The sequence below is a fragment of the Ranitomeya imitator genome, chromosome 7 (assembly GCF_032444005.1).
Source record: "Ranitomeya imitator isolate aRanImi1 chromosome 7, aRanImi1.pri, whole genome shotgun sequence".
NCBI lineage: Eukaryota > Metazoa > Chordata > Amphibia > Anura > Dendrobatidae > Ranitomeya > Ranitomeya imitator.
Genome location: NC_091288.1, coordinates 225,679,148 through 225,703,242, shown reverse-complemented (window position 1 = coordinate 225,703,242; position 24,095 = coordinate 225,679,148). Strand labels below are relative to the sequence as shown.

The following is a 24,095-nucleotide window of genomic DNA, read 5'->3' as shown; positions in this document are numbered from 1 at the left end:
ATCTCCAGGCACATCTCCAGGCACATGTCCAGGCACATCTCCAGGCACATCTACGACACATCTACGACACATCTCCAGGCACATCTCCAGGCACATCTCCAGGCACATCTACGACACATCTACGACACATCTACGGCACATCTCCAGGCACATCTCCAGGCACATCTACGGCATATCTACGACACATCTACGGCACATCTACGGCACATCTACGACACATCTACGGCACATCTACGGCACATCTCCAGGCACATCTCCAGGCACATCTCCAGACACATCTACGACACATCTACGACACATCTACGGCACATCTACGGCACATCTCCAGGCACATCTCCAGGCACATCTCCAGGCACATCTCCAGGCACATCTCCAGGCACATCTACGGCACATCTACGGCACATCTCCAGGCACATCTCCAGGCACATCTACGGCACATCTACGACACATCTACGGCACATCTACGACACATCTACGGCACATCTACGGCACATCTACGGCACATCTACGACACATCTACGACACATCTACGGCACATCTACGGCACATCTACGGCACATCTCCAGGCACATCTCCAGGCACATCTCCGGCACATCTCCGGCACATCTCCAGGCACATCTCCAGGCACATCTCCAGGCACATCTACGGCACATCTACGACACATCTACGACACATCTACGACACATCTACGACACATCTACGGCACATCTACGACACATCTACGGCACATCTACGACACATCTACGACACATCTACGACACATCTCTGACACATCTACGACACATCTACGGCACATCTACGACACATCTACGGCACATCTACGGCACATCTACGACACATCTACGGCACATCTACGGCACATCTCCGACACATCTACGACACATCTACGACACATCTCCGGCACATCTACGACACATCTACGACACATCTCCGGCACATCTACGACACATCTACGACACATCTACGGCACATCTACGACACATCTACGACACATCTACGACACATCTACGACACATCTCCGGCACATCTACGACACATCTACGACACATCTACGGCACATCTACGACACATCTACGGCACATCTACGGCACATCTCCGACACATCTACGACACATCTACGACACATCTACGACACATCTCCGACACATCTACGACACATCTACGACACATCTCCGGCACATCTACGACACATCTACGACACATCTCCGGCACATCTACGACACATCTACGACACATCTACGGCACATCTACGACACATCTACGGCACATCTACGGCACATCTACGACACATCTACGGCACATCTACGACACATCTACGACACATCTACGACACATCTACGGCACATCTACGGCACATCTACGGCACATCTACGGCACATCTACGACACATCTACGACACATCTACGACACATCTACGGCACATCTACGGCACATCTACGACACATCTACGGCACATCTACGACACATCTACGACACATCTACGACACATCTCTGACACATCTACGACACATCTACGGCACATCTACGGCACATCTACGGCACATCTACGACACATCTACGACACATCTACGGCACATCTACGGCACATCTCCGACACATCTACGACACATCTACGACACATCTCCGGCACATCTACGACACATCTACGACACATCTCCGGCACATCTACGACACATCTACGACACATCTACGGCACATCTACGACACATCTACGACACATCTACGACACATCTACGACACATCTCCGGCACATCTACGACACATCTACGACACATCTACGACACATCTCCGGCACAGCCATTCACAGCTCAGTGCAGCCGCTGAACCAAGATGAGCCCATGTCATGCACAGAGAAAGCAAAGTGTAAAGATTAAAACAAGAAAACATTTCAGATTCAGTTTTTAATTAGAACTCAAAAACAAATTGTTGCATGTCAGGGTCGGCAAACCAACATTTTCTGCACAATTTACTGAGCTTTTCATAGAAAAATGGAAAAATCTTTTGAATAAAGATAAGTTCCATATGTCTCCATATGTGGCGATAATCAGGCATGAAGAGTCGCTCACACAGTCAGCCAGTGCTTCCATGTCTCCCATTGTTATGGACGTCCATGATGGTGATGGGCTCTGTGTGACCACACTCGGGTCTCCTTGTGTCAGGCGTCCTCCAGGAGATCACGTATGGTCGGGTCACTCCAACTCCTCAGGAAACGGCACTAACAGATGATCGGGGCAAAAATGCATCAAATATTACAAGAGGACAAATAATCCAAACCTCATGTGCCTGAAGTACAACAGCTGCAGGCTTGTACTGTGGAGGGACTGTTTCGCAGGCGGCAGCTGGGACTCTTATCCATTACTGTGGATTGCACGATCTCTCTAGTTTGTGTCAATTCTTCCTGTATCCTCCATGTTGTGATCATAGAGATGAGCGGATCTAATGAGATTCAAATTAGCTTAAACCTTCAGAATTTACCAGAAATTCAGTCTGCAGTGAATCTATTCTCTGGGAATGTAATGCCCCACATTATGCTCCGGGGTCTATCACGTGCAGGGTGGTCCTGGGTCTAGTCATAGTCCTGGTCTACTGTGAAGGTAGGATGTGCTGAGGACCATACGGGGGAAGGAGAGCAGCGGAGGCGGCCGGAGAGGCGACTGCTCATTGTTAGGTTGGGAGATCTTTAGGCTTCGAGCAGAATGGCGGCCAGCTGGACAAAACGTAGCCTTCTGCAAGCGCACTGGAGAAATGAGTCCGACTCTAGAAGCAGATAGTGGCTGCCACGTGTCCTCCTTGTCCGAGCGCTGAAGACGGCGCTGACAGCATACAGCGCAGCCCATCAGATTGCACGGACAGATACAAGGGGTCTCCCCGAGGGTCTCATCTGGAGGAACATCAGCTCTGAGCGAATGCCGGTGGGGAAAAGGCTAAATACTATTTATTACAGGGCTCAAGTAACAGAGCAGAAAAATGGCGACATGTCCTCAGCTGTACGTCCTGTCCCTTGGATGAACTATTATAATTATGATTTCAGAAAGATTTTTGACAGTAAAGCGAATTTAGGGGCTCATATGTTTATAAGGAACCCTTTAAATCCATGCCTTTAAACACCGCTCCAGTATTTTTCCTTACTGCAGTGCTGGAGACCCCTGCCCCGTCTGATACTCGCCTTCCCGCGGTTTCAGCCATTTTTGTGCATCCAAGGGACAGGACGTACAGCTGAGGACATGTCGCCATTTTCCTGCTCTGTTACTTGAGCCCTGGAATAAATAACATTTGCTCAGAGCTCTCGTTCCTCCAGACTTCAGCACCTTTTTCGGATTTTCCTTTTGCCTTCATACGATGATGTCATTTACTAATCGTATTGGGTTTTCTATCGCGTCCATCACTTCTCAGGCGCCAGGATGGATGGTGCCGGGAGGTTATATGCACAGATTTGTGATAAATCAGCTTTTATACAGCCTCACGCTCAATGCACCCGCCAAGACCGGTCCGGGCCCCGGAACAACACCCTCCGCACGATTCACCGTCTCCTCCATGACTCTGCACCGAGGACCAACGCAGGAAGTGTCAATCACACCCATGGGGGCGGGACACAGCCACTGAGCTCTGGCAAGTTGGGGGTCCTGAGAGGGGACTATTACTACAGATTCATAATCAGCAACAGGACAAGAAAAGCAGACGGGCAAGAGCCACGACCCAGATCTGGGGACTCAGCGCAATGTGGGAGGCCCTGAGAGAAACTGAACCACAGATCCGGCCCAAACAGCATCATATATCTGCTAAAGAAAGGCCAAAAGGAGACTACGCGCATAAGAAACCCACGGGACCACAGAAGTGCAATGCGGGAACAAAAAGCACAGCTGAGATCAGTGGGTGAGGATATGGAAGATGGCCTCATCATGGCATATTGTCGTGTGTTCATCTGACACATGCTGGAGCACAAAAGTGCAATGCTGCAACAAAACACACAGCTGAGACCAGTGGGTGAGGATATGGAAGATGGCCTCATCATGGCATATTGTCGGGTGTTCCTCTGAGACACAAGAATGAGCACAGAAGTGCAATGTGGGAACAAAAAACACAGCTGAGATCAGTGGGTGAGGATATGGAAGATGGCCTCATCATGGCATATTGTCGTGTGTTCATCTGACACATGCTGGAGCACAAAAGTGCAATGCTGCAACAAAACACACAGCTGAGACCAGTGGGTGAGGATATGGAAGATGGCCTCATCATGGCATATTGTCGGGTGTTCCTCTGAGACACAAGAATGAGCACAGAAGTGCAATGCGGGAACAAAAAACACAGCTGAGATCAGTGGGTGAGGATATGGAAGATGGCCTCATCATGGCATATTGTCGGGTGTTCCTCTGAGACACAAGAATGAGCACAGAAGTGCAATGCGGGAACAAAAAACACAGCTGAGATCAGTGGGTGAGGATATGGAAGATGGCCTCATCATGGCATATTGTCATGTGTTCATCTGAGACACAAGAATGAGCACAGAAGTGCAATGCGGGAACAAAAAGCACAGCTGAGATCAGTGGGTGAGGATATGGAAGATGGCCTCATCATGGCATATTGTCGTGTGTTCATCTGAGACACAAGAATGAGCACAGAAGTGCAATGTGGGAACAAAAAACACAGCTGAGATCAGTGGGTGAGGATATGGAAGATGGCCTCATCATGGCATATTGTCGTGTGTTCATCTGACACATGCTGGAGCACAAAAGTGCAATGCTGCAACAAAACACACAGCTGAGACCAGTGGGTGAGGATATGGAAGATGGCCTCATCATGGCATATTGTCGGGTGTTCATCTGACACATGCTGGAGCACAAAAGTGCAATGATGCAACAAAACACACAGCTGAGACCAGTGGGTGAGGATATGGAAGATGGCCTCATCATGGCATATTGTCGTGTGTTCATCTGACACATGCTGGAGCACAAAAGTGCAATGCTGCAACAAAACACACAGCTGAGACCAGTGGGTGAGGATATGGAAGATGGCCTCATCATGGCATATTGTCGTGTGTTCATCTGACACATGCTGGAGCACAAAAGTGCAATGATGCAACAAAACACACAGCTGAGACCAGTGGGTGAGGATATGGAAGATGGCCTCATCATGGCATATTGTCGGGTGTTCCTCTGAGACACAAGAATGAGCACAGAAGTGCAATGCGGGAACAAAAAACACAGCTGAGATCAGTGGGTGAGGATATGGAAGATGGCCTCATCATGGCATATTGTCATGTGTTCATCTGAGACACAAGAATGAGCACAGAAGTGCAATGCGGGAACAAAAAGCACAGCTGAGATCAGTGGGTGAGGATAAGGAAGATGGCCTCATCATGGCATATTGTCGTGTGTTCATCTGAGACACAAGAATGAGCACAGAAGTGCAATGCTGCAACAAAAAGCACAGCTGAGATCAGTGGGTGAGGATATGGAAGATGGCCTCATCATGGCATATTGTCATGTGTTCATCTGACAAATGCACTGCACTGATTAAAGGGATTGTCCAGGTTTGGCAAAAAGTCTGCAGTCACCATCGGGATTCATTGGCACCAGGAGCAGGTGGTCTTGTGACTACAAGTATGTGGTTATGACTGGTGATTAGAGATGAGCGAACATTGTCGGCTCCCTCCTTATGCGGCAAGTTATAGCCTGGATACCTGCAGCGCTCCGGCTGATCAGCTGTCCGGCTCCGCGGCTGCATGTGTCGCCGCCGTGTGACAGTCACAACAATCAGGCTCTCTTATGCATGTGTTGTGACTGAGACAATGGCGACACATGCAGCCGCGGAGCCGAACAGCTGATCAGCCGGAGCGCTCCTGGTATCCGGGTTCCCTCTGCCCCTTCTTCGGTGTAAGGAGGGAGCCGACGATGTTCGCTCATCTCTACTAATGCACATTCACACTTCCCTAAGAAATAAAGGAATCACACACAAAACTGCAGCAACATGAATTAATCCACAAAGTCTATCACCAGCAGGAAACACCGGTAGGGGCAGGTATTTAAAGCTGCACCTGAAAAGTGAAAGGACAGAGTGAATGTGTTAAGCTCGGCAGACTGCAGCCAGAATAGCAGCTCCCAACACCCAGAGAAAGGGTGCCTCATGTGCCTCCCGTGCCTCCCGTGCCTCATGTGCCTCCCGTGCCTCATGTGCCTCCCGTGCCTCATGTGCTTCCCGTGCCTCATGTGCTTCCCGTGCCTCATGTGCTTCCCGTGCCTCATGTGCTTCCCGTGCCTCATGTGCTTCCCGTGCCTCATCTGACTCCCGTGCCTCATCTGACTCCCGTGCCTCATGTGCCTCCCGTGCCTCATGTGCTTCCCGTGCCTCATGTGCTTCCCGTGCCTCATGTGCTTCCCGTGCCTCATGTGCTTCCCATGCCTCATCTGACTCCCGTGCCTCATCTGACTCCCATGCCTCATGTGCTTCCTGTGCCTCATGTGCCTCCCGTGCCTCCTGTTGCTCGGCAGAAAGAGAAGCCGACCACAGAACACAAGCTCAAGAGATCAAATCCAGGAGCATGACCTATGCGATGTCCCTACTCCCAGGGACGTTCCAACCACATATGGCGCCCTGTGCACTTACATTGAGCGAGGCTGGAAATACGTCATCACATCATACATCTTAGGGTAAAACATCATACATCTCAGGGTTAGGGTAAAACATCATACATCTTCGGGTTAAGGTAAAACATCATACATCTTAGGGTTAGGGTAAAACATCATACATCTTAGGGTAAAACATCATACCGTTCAAAGGGTCCACCAGGAAATCTTGAAGGAGCTTCTGCTTGTGGTCGCTCTCTTGCTCTGACTGATTCTCCAGTGGTTCTTGTGCCGTCACATCACTGGGAGGAACATTCTCCATCATCCGATCCTTGTACCTCCTGAAGAAACCGCACTAATGGATGATAAAAATACATCATAAACCGCCCCCCCGTGTAATAAATCACACACCGCACTCCTGTATAGTACATCACACACCGCACCCTCCCCATATAATATATCATACCCCTACCCCCTCCCCCCCCCCAGGAATAGACTGTTATCTACAGGTTGACTTTTGAATTTATGCATTTGTTCTCCAGTTGGCCAAGAAACATACACTGTTGTCATAGGAGTCTTTGATATTTTTGGATGGCCGACGTCTGCCTCTTATATCAGCTCCTACAACTGAGTGTCGCCCTCCTTCCCCTTCCTGCAAGCTAGCTCTTCTTTTCAGTCAGCCCCTCCCTCCCCCCTGCATTCAGCTGTAACGTGAGCTCCTTTCCCCCTCCCTCAAGAATGGAAACAGGTCTACTCAGCTGTGTGCAAAAAAAAAAAACACATGGTCGGGGGAGGCATTCCTTTTGTTCTCTTAAACTGGTGTATAATCCCGCAGATTAGGTCTGGAAGCCGGACAAATACATTTCTGGCCTCTGCATCAGCCGAGCCATCACACAGTGCTTTTTTTAAGCTCATGGACCAGCAGAATCTAAGTAGTGGATTACTGCTTAACCGAGGCAATTAGCCAAATCGTGTTTAGACTTAAATGTAAGCTAACCTCGTGAGAAGACATGTAATACTTTCGTCGTCTCTCTACGAGGTCTCAAGCTCAAGATATGATGGTTAGGAGGTTTTCATGGGGTTCTGAATCTCTCTGAGAAAAGAGGAGTGCATAACTCAGCCCACCCAGTGATGTCACGTCCAGAGGGTATATCTTTAACCTGCTGAGTTATGAGTGGGAAGTCAGCTAACAGAAGCTCTGCAATCTGCTCTGATGCATTGAGATCTCGCCCTTCCCCCGCCACATGGCCTGCCATTATCTGAGAGAACTGCAAGTGCTTTTCATATTTAATCCCTTTTATTTTGTAATCGTTCTGTACATACTATAATTGTCTCATTCTTTAATATAGTTTTTTTTATACCTTTTGTAAACACTGCCTAATCTTTTTGGAGTAAAAGCTACATTATATACTAGTCTCATTTTCCTTGCTCTAAAACGTACCCCCATTGTCCTCTGAAGTAAATTACGCTACTGATTGGATTGGCTCCTGACCCGCTATTAATCATAGTAATAGGAGCGGTTGGCAGCAAAGTGTCCTAAGCTTTTGGGGAAACTGGCAGCGATGGATGGCATGTGATAATTATAGTTCTCGCCTGAGTGGGAGTAGTTATATCGCCCTCGCTGCAGTGTGCCCAATAGCCAGTATATAGCAGGCAGCCTTTCTGGCGACTAATTATCCTAGGTGCAGTTCCCTGATAGACCTTAGGGTAATGGAGCGCCAGAGAGCTGTCAGTTCCAAACCCGAACCGGGAAGTGGGATATAAATAAATCCCTGAAGAAAGAACGGGGCAACCAAACACCCCCAGTTCCTGACACCCCCATATAATACATCATACAACACCCACCCCTGGAATCAAACACGGCACCCCTCGTATAATACATCCGGCATCATCCACCCCCAACCCTGGCCGGTGGCATCATACACCCTGCACACCCACCTGCAGCAGCAGGCACCCCTGACATCATGTACCAATCACTCCTGGCATAATACAGTCTGCACCCCCGCCTACAGCATCATACACCCCACACACCCAGCATCATACACCCCGCACCCTCACCTACAGCATCATACACCCCACACACCCACCTGCAGCATCATACACCCCACACCCCCAGCATCATACACCCCGCACCCTCACCTACAGCATCATACACCCCACACACCCACCTGCAGCATCATACACCCCACACCCCCAGCATCATACACCCCGCACCCTCACCTACAGCATCATACACCCCACAAACCCACATGCAGCATCATACACCCCACACCCCCAGCATCATACACCCCACACCCCCAGCATCATACACCCCACACCCTCACCTACAGCATAATATACCCCACACCCCCACCTGCAGCATCATACACCCCACACCCGCACCTGCAGCATCATACACCCCACACCCCTACCAGCAGCATCATACACCCCACACCCCCACCTGCAGCATCATACACCCCACACCCGCACCTGCAGCATCATACACCCCACACCCGCACCTGCAGCATCATACACCCCACACCCCCACCTGCAGCATCACACCCCGCACCCTCACCTACAGCATAATATACCCCACACCCCCACCTGCAGCATCATACACCCCACACCCGCACCTGCAGCATCATACACCCCACACCCCCACCTGCAGCATCATACACCCCACACCCCCACCTGCAGCATCACACCCCGCACCCTCACCTACAGCATAATATACCCCACACCCCCACCTGCAGCATCACACCCCGCACCCTCACCTACAGCATAATATACCCCACACACCCACCTGCAGCATCATACACCCCACACCCCCAGCATCATACACCCCGCACCCTCACCTACAGCATCATACACCCCACACACCCACCTGCAGCATCATACACCCCACACCCCCAGCATCATACACCCCGCACCCTCACCTACAGCATAATATACCCCACACACCCACCTGCGGCATCATACACCCTCACCAGCAGCATCATACAACCAACACCCCCACCTGCACCATCATACACCCTGCACACCCACCTGCAGCAGCAGGCACCCCTGACATCATGTACCAATCACTCCTGGCATAATACAGTCTGCACCCCCGCCTACAGCATCATACACCCCGCACCCTCACCTACAGCATCATACACCCCGCACCCTCACCTACAGCATAATATACCCCACACACCCAGCATCATACACCCCACACACCCCCTGCGGCATCATACACCCCACACACCCCCTGCGGCATCATACACCCCACACACCCCCTGCAGCATCATACACCCCGCACCCTCACCTACAGCATAATATACCCCACACCCCCACCTGCAGCATCATACACCCCACACCCGCACCTGCAGCATCATACACCCCGCACCCCCACCTGCAGCATCATACACCGCACCCTCACCTACAGCATAATATACCCCACACCCCCACCTGCAGCATCATACACCCCACACCCTCACCTGCAGCATCATACACCCCGCACCCCCACCTGCAGCATCATACACCCCGCACCCTCACCTACAGCATCATACACCCCACACCCGCACCTGCGGCATCATACACCCCGCACCCTCACCTACAGCATCATACACCCCACACCCCCACCAGCAGCATCATACACCCCACACCCCCACCAGCAGCATCATACACCCCGCACCCTCACCTACAGCATAATATACCCCGCACCCTCACCTACAGCATAATATACCCCACACACCCAGCATCATACACCCCACACACCCCCTGCGGCATCATACACCCCACACACCCCCTGCGGCATCATACACCCCACACACCCCCTGCAGCATCATACACCCCGCACCCTCACCTACAGCATAATATACCCCACACCCCCACCTGCAGCATCATACACCCCACACCCGCACCTGCAGCATCATACACCCCGCACCCTCACCTACAGCATCATACACCCCGCACCCTCACCTACAGCATAATATACCCCACACACCCAGCATCATACACCCCACACACCCCCTGCGGCATCATACACCCCACACACCCCCTGCGGCATCATACACCCCACACACCCCCTGCAGCATCATACACCCCGCACCCTCACCTACAGCATAATATACCCCACACCCCCACCTGCAGCATCATACACCCCACACCCGCACCTGCAGCATCATACACCCCGCACCCCCACCTGCAGCATCATACACCGCACCCTCACCTACAGCATAATATACCCCACACCCCCACCTGCAGCATCATACACCCCACACCCTCACCTGCAGCATCATACACCCCGCACCCCCACCTGCAGCATCATACACCCCGCACCCTCACCTACAGCATCATACACCCCACACCCGCACCTGCGGCATCATACACCCCGCACCCTCACCTACAGCATCATACACCCCACACCCCCACCAGCAGCATCATACACCCCACACCCCCACCAGCAGCATCATACACCCCGCACCCTCACCTACAGCATAATATACCCCACACCCCCACCTGCAGCATCATACACCCCACACCCCCACCAGCAGCATCATACACCCCGCACCCTCACCTACAGCATCATACACCCCACACCCTCACCAGCAGCATCATACACCCCGCACCCTCACCAGCAGCATCATACACCCCGCACCCGTACCTGCAGCATCATACACCCCGCACCCTCACCTACAGCATCATACACCCCACACCCTCACCTGCAGCATCATACACCCCGCACCCTCACCTGCAGCATCATACACCACACACCCCCACCTGCAGCATCATACACCCCGCACCCCCACCTGCAGCATCATACACCCCACACCCTCACCTGCAGCATCATACACCCCGCACCCTCACCTACAGCATCATACACCCCACACCCCCACCAGCAGCATCACACACCCCGCACCCCCACCTACAGCATCACACACCCCGCACCCTCACCTGCAGCATCACACACCCTCCACCAGCAGCATCACACACCCCACACCCCCACCTAGAGCATCATTATACACCCTGCACCCCCACCAGCAGCATCATACACCCCACACCTCCTCCTGCATCACACACCCCGCACCCCCACCTGCACCATCACACACCCCGCACCCCCACCTGCAGCATCACACACCCCGCACCCCCACCTACAGCATCACACACCCCACACCATCACCTACAGCATCATTATACACCCCCACCAGCAGCATCACACACCCCGCACCCCCACCTGCAGCATCATTATACACCCTCACCTGCAGCACTATACACCCCGCACCCTCACCTGCATCATCATGCACCACACACCCTCACCTGCAGCATCATACACCCCACACCCTCACCTGCAGCATCATACACCCCGCACCCTCACCTGCAGCATCACACACCCTCATCTGCAGCATCATACACCCCACACCCCCACCTGCAGCATCATACACCCCACACCCTCACCTGCAGCATCACACACCCTCATCTGCAGCATCATACACCCCACACCCCCACCTGCAGCACCCCACACCCTCACCTGCAGCATCACACACCCTCACCTGCAGCATCACACACCCTCACCTGCAGCATCATACACCCCACACCCCCACCTGCAGCACCCCACACCCTCACCTGCAGCATCACACACCCTCACCTGCAGCATCACACACCCTCACCTGCAGCATCATACACCACACACCCTCACCTGCAGCATCATACACCCCACACCCTCACCTGCAGCATCATACACCCCACACCCCCACCTGCAGCCTCATACACCCCACACCCCCACCTGCAGCCTCATACACCCCACACCCTCACCTGCAGCATCATACACCCCACACCCCCACCAGCAGCATCATACACCCCGCACCCTCACCTGCAGCATCATACACCCCACACCCTCACCTGCAGCATCATACACCCCACACCCCCACCTGCAGCATCACACACCCCGCACCCTCACCTGCAGCATCATACACCCCACACCCTCACCTGCAGCATCATACACCCCACACCCCCACCTGCAGCATCACACACCCCGCACCCTCACCTGCAGCATCATACACCCCACACCCCCACCTGCAGCATCACACACCCCGCACCCTCACCTGCAGCATCATACACCCCACACCCCCACCTACAGCATCATACACCCCACACCCCCACCTGCAGCATCATACACCCCACACCCCCACCTGCAGCATCACACACCCCGCACCCTCACCTGCAGCATCATACACCCCACACCCCCACCTACAGCATCATACACCCCACACCCTCACCTACAGCATCATACACCCCACACCCCCACCTGCAGCATCATACACCCCGCACCCTCACCTACAGCATCATACACCCCACACCCTCACCTACAGCATCATACACCCCACACCCCCACCTGCAGCATCATACACCCCGCACCCTCACCTGCAGCACCCCACACCCTCACCTGCAGCATCACACACCCTCACCTGCAGCATCATACACCCCACACCCCCACCTGCAGCATCATACACCCCACACCCTCACCTACAGCATCACACACCCTCACCTGCAGCATCACACACCCTCACCTGCAGCATCATACACCCCACACCCTCACCTACAGCATCATACACCCCGCACCCTCACCTGCAGCATCATACACCCCACACCTCCACCAGCAGCATCATACACCCCACACCCCCACCAGCAGCATCATACACCCCGCACCCCCACCTGCAGCATCACACACCCCACACCCTCACCTGCAGCATCACACACCCCACACCCTCACCTGCAGCATCACACACCCTCACCTGCAGCATCACACACCCCACACCCTCACCTGCAGCATCATACACCCCACACCCTCACCTACAGCATCATACACCCCGCACCCTCACCTGCAGCATCATACACCCCACACCCCCACCTGCAGCACCCCACACCCTCACCTGCAGCATCACACACCCTCCACCAGCAGCATCATACACCCCACACCCCCACCAGCAGCATCATACACCCCGCACCCCCACCTGCAGCATCACACACCCTCACCTGCAGCATCACACACCCTCACCTGCAGCATCATACACCCCACACCCTCACCTACAGCATCATACACCCCACACCCTCACCTGCAGCATCATACACCCCACACCCTCACCTACAGCATCATACACCCCGCACCCTCACCTGCAGCATCATACACCCCACACCCTCACCAGCAGCATCATACAACACGCACCCCCACCTGCAGCATCACACACCCCACACCCCCACCAGCAGCATCATACACCCCGCACCCCCACCTGCACCATCACACACCCCACACCCCCACCAGCAGCATCACACACCCCGCACCCTCACCTGCAGCATCATACACCCCGCACCCCCACCTGCACCATCACACACCCCACCTGCACCATCATACACCCCACACCCTCACCTACAGCATCATACACCCCCACCTACAGCATCATACACCCCGCATCCCCACCTACACCATCATACACCCCACACCCCCACCTACAGCATCATACACCCCGCACCCTCACCTGCAGCATCACACACCCCGCACCCCCACCTGCACCATCATACACCCCACACCCTCACCTGCAGCATCACACACCCCGCACCCTCACCTACAGCATCATACACCCCACACCCTCACCTACAGCATCATACACCCCGCACCCTCACCTGCAGCATCATACACCCCACACCCTCACCTGCACCATCATACACCCCACACCCTCACCTACAGCATCATACACCCCACACCCTCACCTACAGCATCATACACCCCGCACCCTCACCTGCAGCATCACACACCCCGCACCCCCACCTGCACCATCATACACCCCACACCCTCACCTGCAGCATCACACACCCCGCACCCTCACCTACAGCATCATACACCCCACACCCTCACCTACAGCATCATACACCCCGCACCCTCACCTGCAGCATCATACACCCCACACCCTCACCTGCACCATCATACACCCCACACCCTCACCTACAGCATCATACACCCCACACCCTCACCTACAGCATCATACACCCCGCACCCTCACCTGCAGCATCACACACCCCGCACCCCCACCTGCACCATCATACACCCCGCACCCTCACCAGCAGCATCACACACCCCGCACCCTCACCTACAGCATCATACACCCCCACCTGCAGCATCATACACCCTGCACCATCATACACCCCACACCCTCACCTGCAGCATCACACACCCCGCACCCTCACCTACAGCATCATACACCCCCACCTGCAGCATCATACACCCTGCACCATCATACACCCCACACCCCCACCTGCACCATCATACACCCCACACCCTCACCTACAGCATCATACACCCCCACCTGCAGCATCACACACCCCGCACCCTCACGTGTGCCATCATACACCGCAGATCATTTATGAAGTGCAGCATACGCAGTGTCTGCGAACGCTCTAGACCACATTCATGCTTCACAGCGACATGTTCCCCTGCAGATGTCCGGTCACCTTATAGAGGAGGATGGAGAGGAGAATGAGGACAAAGACACCTCCGACCGTGCCCCCCACAATGTACAGCGTGTGATCCGGGACCACCAGGAACTCCACCTGTGTCACCACCTGCAGACAAGAGGACACATGTGATGGACGCACACATGATGCAGCCACAGTGTGCAATGGTGGGGAGGAATGGGCACGTGCATTAGTATTAGCGCCTCTGTGTGCAACAGAGGGTGATACCAGAGAAATATGCGTTAGTATTAGCGCCTCTGTATGTGATAGATGGTGATACCAGGGACACGTGCATTAGTATTAGCGCCTCTGTGTGCAGTAGAGGGTGATACCAGAGAAATATGCGTTAGTATTAGCGCCTCTGTATGTGATAGATGGTGATACCAGGGACACGTGCATTAGTATTAGCGCCTCTGTATGAGGTAGATACCTTCGCAGTATGAAACCTGCTCCCCATGGCGCTGTGATATCGGGACTCATTGTAGTGGATCATCACCGCGCTGCTGACGCTGACTGACGTCTGTTCCTACAAGCACAAATTATGCCTTCACTTCACGTGTCAGAAACATACACGAGGGAAGGGGAGGACACGAGGGAAGGGGAGGACACGGGGAAGGGGAGGACACGAGGGAAGAGGAGGACACGGGGGAAGGGGAGGACACGGGGGAAGGGGAGGACACGAGGGAAGGGGAGGACACGAGGGAAGGGGAGGACACGGGGGAAGGAGAGGACACGAGGGAAGGGGAGGACACGAGGGAAGGGGGGAACACGAGGGAAGGGGAGGACACGGGGGAAGGAGAGGACACGGGGAAGGAGAGGACACGGGGGAAGGAGAGGACACGAGGGAAGGAGAGGACACGAGGGAAGGGGAGGACACGAGGGAAGGGGAGGACACGAGGGAAGGGGAGGACACGAGGGAAGGGGAGGACACGAGGGAAGGGGAGGACACGGGGAAGGGGAGGACACGAGGGAAGGGGAGAACACGGGGAAGGGGAGGAAACGGGGAAGGGGAGGAAACAAGGAAGGGGAGGAAACTGGGAAGGGGAGGACACGAGGGAAGGGGAGGACACGAGGGAAGGGGAGGACACGAGGGAAGGGGAGGACACGAGGGAAGGGGAGGACACGGGGGAAGGGGAGGACACGGGGGAAGGGGAGGACACGAGGGAAGGGGAGGACACGAGGGAAGGGGGAGGACACGAGGGAAGGGGGAGGACACGAGGGAAGGGGGAGGACACGAGGGAAGGGGAGGACACGAGTGAAGGGGAGGACACGAGGGAAGGGGAGGACACGAGGGAAGGGGAGGACACGAGGGAAGGGGAGGACACGAGGGAAGGGGAGGACACGAGGGAAGGGGAGGACACGAGGGAAGGGGGAGGACACGAGGGAAGGGGGAGGACACGAGGGAAGGGGAGGACACGAGGGAAGGGGAGGACACGAGGGAAGGGGAGGACACGAGGGAAGGGGAGGACACGAGGGAAGGGGAGGACACGAGGGAAGGGGAGGACACGAGGGAAGGGGAGGACACGAGGGAAGGGGGAGGACACGAGGGAAGGGGGAGGACACGAGGGAAGGGGGAGGACACGAGTGAAGGGGAGGACACGAGTGAAGGGGAGGACACGAGGGAAGGGGAGGACACGAGGGAAGGGGAGGACACGAGGGAAGGGGAGGACACGAGGGAAGGGGAGGACACGAGGGAAGGGGGAGGACACGAGGGAAGGGGGAGGACACGAGGGAAGGGGGAGGACACGAGGGAGGGGGAGGACACGAGGGAAGGGGGAGGACACAAGGGAAGGGGGAGGACACGAGGGAAGGGGGAGGACACGAGGGAAGGGGAGGACACGAGTGAAGGGGAGGACACGAGGGAAGGGGGAGGACACGAGGGAAGGGGAGGACACGAGGGAAGGGGAGGACACGAGGGAAGGGGAGGACACGAGGGAAGGGGAGGACACGAGGGAAGGGGGAGGACACGAGGGAAGGGGAGGACACGAGGGAAGGGGAGGACACGAGGGAAGGGGAGGACACGAGGGAAGGGGAGGACACGAGGGAAGGGGAGGACACGAGGGAAGGGGAGGACACGAGGGAAGGGGAGGACACGAGGGAAGGGGGAGGACACGAGGGAAGGGGGAGGACACGAGGGAAGGGGGAGGACACGAGGGAAGGGGAGGACACGAGGGAAGGGGAGGACACGAGGGAAGGGGAGGACACGAGGGAAGGGGAGGACACGAGGGAAGGGGAGGACACGAGGGAAGGGGGAGGACACGAGGGAAGGGGGAGGACACGAGGGAAGGGGGAGGACACGAGGGAGGGGGAGGACACGAGGGAGGGGGAGGACACGAGGGAAGGGGAGGACACGAGGGAAGGGGAGGACACGAGGGAAGGGGAGGACACGAGGGAAGGGGAGGACACGAGGGAAGGGGAGGACACGAGGGAAGGGGAGGACACGAGGGAAGGGGAGGACACGAGGGAAGGGGGAGGACACGAGGGAAGGGGGAGGACACGAGGGAAGGGGAGGACACGAGGGAAGGGAGGACACGGGGAAAGGGAGGACACGAGGGAAGGGTGGACACGGGGGAAGGGGGGGACACGGGGAAAGGGGAGGACACGGGGGAAGGGGAGGACACGGGGGAAGGGGAGGACACGAGGGAAGGGGAGGACACAGAGGAAGGGGAGGAAATGAGGGATGACACGTGGTGAGTGGCGGTCTTGTGATGCTACCTCCCATGTGGTCATCGGCTGCAGCTGTCCAGAGAGGTCAACATCCATTTCACCAGATGGGTCCATGGTACAGTGCCATGTCTGCAAAGAAACCTCAGATTACTCCAACATTCTGTGACATCACCACCCTGGGTTGTCATTACCTGTGACATCACCACCCTGCGATGTCATTACCTGTGACATCACCACCCTGCAACATCCTCCTATATCACACAGTGATGTAATCATACTACCTTATCACCTTATGAATTGATAATTCTATCCCATGACATCATTATGTCATTGGCGCCCTGTGACATCACAGCAGAGTACCAGTCAGGTTTTACCTGGTTTGTTTCGTGTTCTTTACTGTGGGTCTTAACAGCATAAGAGTCATTGGGGGCAGAGCAGTTGACACCATTGTTCTGAAAAGAAAGAAAAGTAACACTAATGCTCACCACGTCTCTGCTGCCCACACCTACACATGCCCGCCAAACTGGGTGCCTGCACCTTCACCTGCCCGCACCTACACCTGCCCGCACCTACACCTGCTCACTACTCACCCCAAACACTACCTGTCACACACCTACTTCCTGCACCTACACCTGCTCGCTACCCATCTCCCACACCTGCCCGCACCTACACCTGCCTGCACCTACACCTGCTCACTACTCACCCCAAACACTACCTGTCACACACCTACTGCCTGCACCTACACCTGCCCGCACCTACTCCTGCTCACTACCCACCCCTATAACTGCCTGTCACACACCCACTGCCTGCACTTACACCTACTCACTACCCATCTCCCACGCCTGACCGCCACACACCCACTGCCTGCACCTACACCCGCTCATTACCCACCCCAACAACTTCCTGTCACACCCACTGCCTGCACTTACACCTGCTCGTTACCATCCTTATAACTGCTTGCCACACACCCACTGCCTGCACCTACACATGTGCAGCGCCCCAGAGTCCTGGTCATTGCAGTAATGTTATTCTTCCACCAGGGGGAGTGATGTTACATGTGAAGACAATGAAGGAGATCTTCTGTCCAGGTATCACAACCACAGTACACACTTCACACTCCAGGCCGCCAGGGGGAGCCATGCTTCTATCTATTAGGGCACTCCTCACAATTAGGTAAAACTGGTAGTCTAGACAGAAAGTTAGAACGAGGAGAGGAGAGCAGACGGAAGGTCTTTGGGAGAATGAGGGTTCACGGAGCTGCGCCTGCCGCATGTGCAGCAGCATCCAAAGAAAGAGACATTGAAATGAATTGTGTTGCAGTGAGTGAGAAAAGAAGTCATAGCAAAAGGAGAGGAACATCAGGGGGAGACCAGCTAGAAGCAGGCTGCCTCCTTCTGAAGCGCAGTACCGGTAGCCAGAACACAGAGGGAGTAAGGATCTCTATGCTTTACTTCAGAGACTGGCAGGACAGTTGATTCCATGTTGCCTGCCCAACCATATACCCAGGAGGCACGGTGGCAACTTGTGGGGGCCGGGGTGTCTCTAGGGTCCCTATAAAAAGCCTCAGGCCATCAGTCATACGGGTTTGTCCTATCCGTCAGGGGGACAGAGAGAGAGAGACATTACACCTACGATAGTTGTGAGGACCTCACCGAGGAGCTCAGCAGGGAGGAACTACAACACTCAGGCGCTAGAGGAAGGCTACCGATTTCCACCTGGATAAGGGGGACTCTGGAATTGCCTTCAGACCGGCCGGACTCTGCCTACCCTGTGGTCCCTACCCTGGACTGTGGATGCTGAAGCCTTCAGTAAAGGTAAAGAGACTGCAACCTTGTGTCCTCGTTATTCACTGCGCCTCTCACCGTCCACCATCTACACTGGGAAGCCCTGGGGACATACTTCACCTGTGGGAAGGTATACCATCCAGCTGCCATAACATCACCCCAGCGGACCCTAAGCAGCATCGGTCACCCTGACTGAATACCACAGGTGGCGTCACGAACATATCCCTTTAAAGACCTTTCCCCCATTTTACTACGGACGTCCCGAGGGTCACGGACCGGGTCAGCCACCGTGACATCCCGCTGAGAACCAAAGGACCCGATACCGAGTATCCCCTAGCCCTTGGGGGGCGATCCACATGCTCACTACCCGCTCCTACACACCCACTGCCTGCACCTGCTCACTACCTGCCCCTACACCTGCCCGCCACACACCTACTGCTTGCACCTGACCTGCTCACTACCTGCCCGCCACACATCCACTGCCTGCACCTACACCTGCCCGCCGCACATCCACTGCCTGTACCTACACCTGCCCGCCACACACCCACTGCCTGCACCTACACCTGCCCGCCGCACACCCACTGCCTGCACCTACATCTGCCCGCCACACACCCACTGCCTGCACCTACACCTGCCCGCCACACACCCACTGCCTGCACCTACATCTGCCCGCCACACACCCACTGCCTGCACCTACATCTGCCCGCCACACACCTACTGCCTGTACCTACACCTGCCCGCCACACATCCACTGCCTGCACCTACATCTGCCCGCCACACATCTACTGTCTGCACCTACACCTGCCCGCCACACACCCACTGCCTGTACCTACACCTGCCCGCCACACACCCACTGCCTGCACCTACATCTGCCCGCCACACACCTACTGCCTGCACCTACATCTGCCCGCCACACACCTACTGCTTGCACCTGACCTGCTCACTACCTGCCCGCCACACATCCACTGCCTGTACCTACACCTGCCCGCCACACATCCACTGCCTGCACCTACACCTGCCCGCCACACACCCACTGCCTGCACCTACACCTGCCCGCCACACACCCACTGCCTGCACCTACATCTGCCCGCCACACACCCACTGCCTGCACCTACATCTGCCCGCCACACACCCACTGCCTGCATCTACATCTGCCCGCCACACACCCACTGCCTGCACCTACATCTGCCCGCCACACACCCACTGCCTGCACCTACACCTGCCCGCCACACACCCACTGCCTGCACCTACATCTGCCCGCCACACACCCACTGTCTGCACCTACACCTGCCCGCCGCACACCCACTGCCTGCACCTACACCTGCCTGCCACACATCCACTGCCTGCACCTACCACCACACACCTTGAATGACAACCTTATATCACATTTACCTGGGAAAAAGAGATGGTGATGTCCCAGCTCACAGCCTCCACGTAAGAGACATGAACACTCAGGTCAATGAGGACGGCACCGAGCCCCAAGTTCTTAATCTGGAACAACACAGGACACTAATGACGGACACACTGGGGCAGATGAGGGGACGTGAATGATGGTGACACGTGGGGGGAGAGGAGGAGACAATAATGATGGGGACATGCGCAGGGAGATGATGGGATGTAAATGTTAGTGACGCACGGGGAAGATGAGGGGACATAAGGGACAGTGAAATATGGGGGAGATGAGGTGACGCGAATGACTGACACACAAGGGAGATGAGGGGATGAAAATGATGGTGACACACGGGGGTGTAAGTCAGAAATCACCTGATATCTGTGAGTCGCCTTCGCTGTTTCATTCACTCTGACGAATGGGACGTATTTGGTGGAATCCTCCAGGCTGGTGATGAGAGAAGAACATCACACCCAATATTACAAGGAGAAGCTACAGTAAAGAAATCCAAGACATGAGGTTCCTGGGAGCGTGAACAGCGGTGACAGAAGACATCCACCCTGAATGCCTGATAATCCTCTTGTGGCCTTCTCCCCCGATTTCTTGGTGGTCTGCTGGTCCCTCCTTGATCTCTTCCTCATCATCTCCTTATCATCTTTATTCTTTCCTACTTGCCTCCTTGTCATCATCTCCCGAGTCCTAATCTCTCATTTGTTTCCCATGTCTCCCATGCCCTCCAATTGTCTTCTCCTGAGCTCCTCTTCTTGTTTGCTTCTGGCCTCCTCCTGAGTTCTTAGTCATCTTCTCCTGATCTTTACGTCATCCCCCCACATTTATTACTGATCATCTTGTGATCTTTTCCACTTCTCCTCCTGGTCTTTTCCTTGTTTCCTCAAATCTTCCTCTTCACCTTCCATTCTCCTCCACCTCAAAGAACCTCATCTTCTGAGGCATATGGCAGAAATTAGTGGTCACTGTTGACCAAGACACATGGAGGAGAGGGGGATGTCCATCTGCAATATGACAAGGGTCTCACCAGCAATTTGATAAGATTCAGAAGTAAAAACAATAGATTCTGGCAGCAATATATCAAGATTCATCTCATCGGCAACAAAACCTGATTCAATGACAACGTGACAGTATCTACCAGCAAAATGACAAGATCATGCAGCCACATGACAAGATCCACTGGCATCATGACAGCTACAGAAAAAGATCCATCAACCAATCAAGTTCCATCAGTAGCATGACACAATCCATGAGTAAAACAAGAAGATCCACCAGCACAACAGGATCCACTAGCATCTCTACAGATTTCTATTATTCCCTCTACCTACTTACAGGTACATGGAGTTATTTCTGCAGCTATTTCACCACTGAGCTGTAGAGATCTACAAAATATTGCACTCCTACAACATATTCCTCTGTCCTGCAAAATAAGTCCCTGGCTCAGTCTCACCAATCAGGTAGGTACTTACCTCCGGCTGATGACGTGGATTGAATACAAGACGGGCACCTCATATACTGTGAGGCTGGTGCTTCTGTTTCCATCTCTGTCAGAAGATAAAGTCCCAAACCGTAAACCTGAGGAACAATCACTCACGACCCTGGAAGTCACCACACAGAAGATGGAGTGGCCATCTCTTACCTCATCACATTGCTGGACATACGATCAGCCCAGGACACATTGGGGACAACGCTGGACATGACGTAGACAACGTCCTGAGGAGCAGAGAGTGGGATCAGGTTCTGGTGAGCTCTGGGCTCCTCAGGGAAAACACTCAGTAACTAGAATCCAAGTGTGCTCGGATTATGCTGCAGGCTCCCCATCATCTCCAATGTCTCCCCACCATGTGATTGCTTCCCACTTTCATCCTTGATGTCCCCCCTTTGTATGGAGGTTCCTCACCTCATTTACTGCACCTCATCTTCATCTCCCGTGTCCCCTTCTTCTCAGCTTCCCCCACCCTCAATGTTCTCCATTATCATCCTCAGTGTCCCCCTTTCTACACCAATCCCCCCATCCTCTTTGCTTTCCATCTTCATCCCCAGGACGCGTACCTCATTTTTGTCACTGATGGAGGTTTTATTTCCATCTCTATAAAGATAAAAGAGAAAGGTTGTAAATACCAGAGAACCGATAACTCACCAGCCAAGACTTCCCAAATGGACAGAGCGGATTTCCCTCTCACCTCATCACACTGGTGGCCATAAAAATACGGTCAGGCCAGGACACGTTGGAGACGACGCTGAACATGATGTGGACAACAGCCTGAGGAGCAAAGAAGATGATCATGTTCTGGTCATAGCTGAGAAGAAACAGTACCTAGAAGTCCCTCTATCTGTGCGGCAGGATCCCCATCTTCACTTGCAATGTCCCCTCTAGCTCCGGGAGCTTCCACCAGACTTCTTTTCCCTATTTTCACCTCCAGTGGCCCCTCTCTCGCTCTGGAAGCCCTCCACCAGCCTCATTTTTCCTATTTTCACCTCCAGTGGCCCCTCTCTCACTCTGGAAGCCCTCCACCAGCCCCATTTTCCCTATTTTCACCTCCAGTGGCCCCTCACTCACTGTGGAAGCCCTCCACCAGCCTCATTTTCCCTATTTTCACCTCCAGTGGCCCCTCTCTATCTGGGAGCCCTCCACCAGCCTCATTTTCCCTATTTTCACCTCCAGTGGCCCCTCACTCACTCTGGAAGCCCTCCACCAGCCTCATTTTTCCTATTTTCACCTCCAGTGGCCCCTCTCTCACTCTGGAAGCCCTCCACCAGCCCCATTTTCCCTATTTTCACCTCCAGTGGCCCCTCTCTCACTCTAGAAGCCCTCCACCAGCCTCATTTTTCCTATTTTCACCTCCAGTGGCCCCTCTCTCACTCTGGAAGCCCTCCACCAGACCCATTTTCCCTATTTTCACCTCCAGTGGCCCCTCTCTATCTGGGAGCCCTCCACCAGCCTCATTTTCCCTATTTTCACCTCCAGTAGCCCCTCACTCACTCTGGAAGCCCTCCACCAGCCTCATTTTTCCTATTTTCACCTCCAGTGGCCCCTCTCTCACTCTGGAAGCCCTCCACCAGCCCCATTTTCCCTATTTTCACCTCCAGTGGCCCCTCACTCACTCTGGAAGCCCTCCACCAGCCTCATTTTTCCTATTTTCACCTCCAGTGGCCCCTCTCTCACTCTGGAAGCCCTCCACCAGCCCCATTTTCCCTATTTTCACCTCCAGT

General features: G+C 54.6%; 1 protein-coding gene across 6 annotated transcripts in view; it reads right to left on the bottom strand.

Moving 5' to 3' along the window:
* Positions 1-1,886: 1,886 nt before the first annotated feature.
* Positions 1,887-24,095, bottom strand: part of ITGAL (integrin subunit alpha L) — a 132,062-nt gene continuing 109,853 nt past the window's right edge. For all 6 annotated transcript variants that reach the window (XM_069735239.1, XM_069735242.1, XM_069735237.1 and 3 more), the window contains 12 exons: positions 23,066-23,145; positions 22,935-22,971; positions 22,522-22,595; positions 22,352-22,426; positions 21,248-21,320; positions 20,876-20,974; positions 18,074-18,151; positions 17,748-17,828; positions 15,463-15,558; positions 15,030-15,140; positions 6,768-6,918; positions 1,887-2,215 (listed from right to left, as the gene is read on the bottom strand). In XM_069735239.1, the coding sequence (XP_069591340.1) occupies positions 2,190-2,215; positions 6,768-6,918; positions 15,030-15,140; positions 15,463-15,558; positions 17,748-17,828; positions 18,074-18,151; positions 20,876-20,974; positions 21,248-21,320; positions 22,352-22,426; positions 22,522-22,595; positions 22,935-22,971; positions 23,066-23,145 (981 nt within the window). In that variant the 3' untranslated portion in view covers positions 1,887-2,189. The remainder of the gene's footprint in view (positions 2,216-6,767; positions 6,919-15,029; positions 15,141-15,462; positions 15,559-17,747; positions 17,829-18,073; positions 18,152-20,875; positions 20,975-21,247; positions 21,321-22,351; positions 22,427-22,521; positions 22,596-22,934; positions 22,972-23,065; positions 23,146-24,095) is intronic.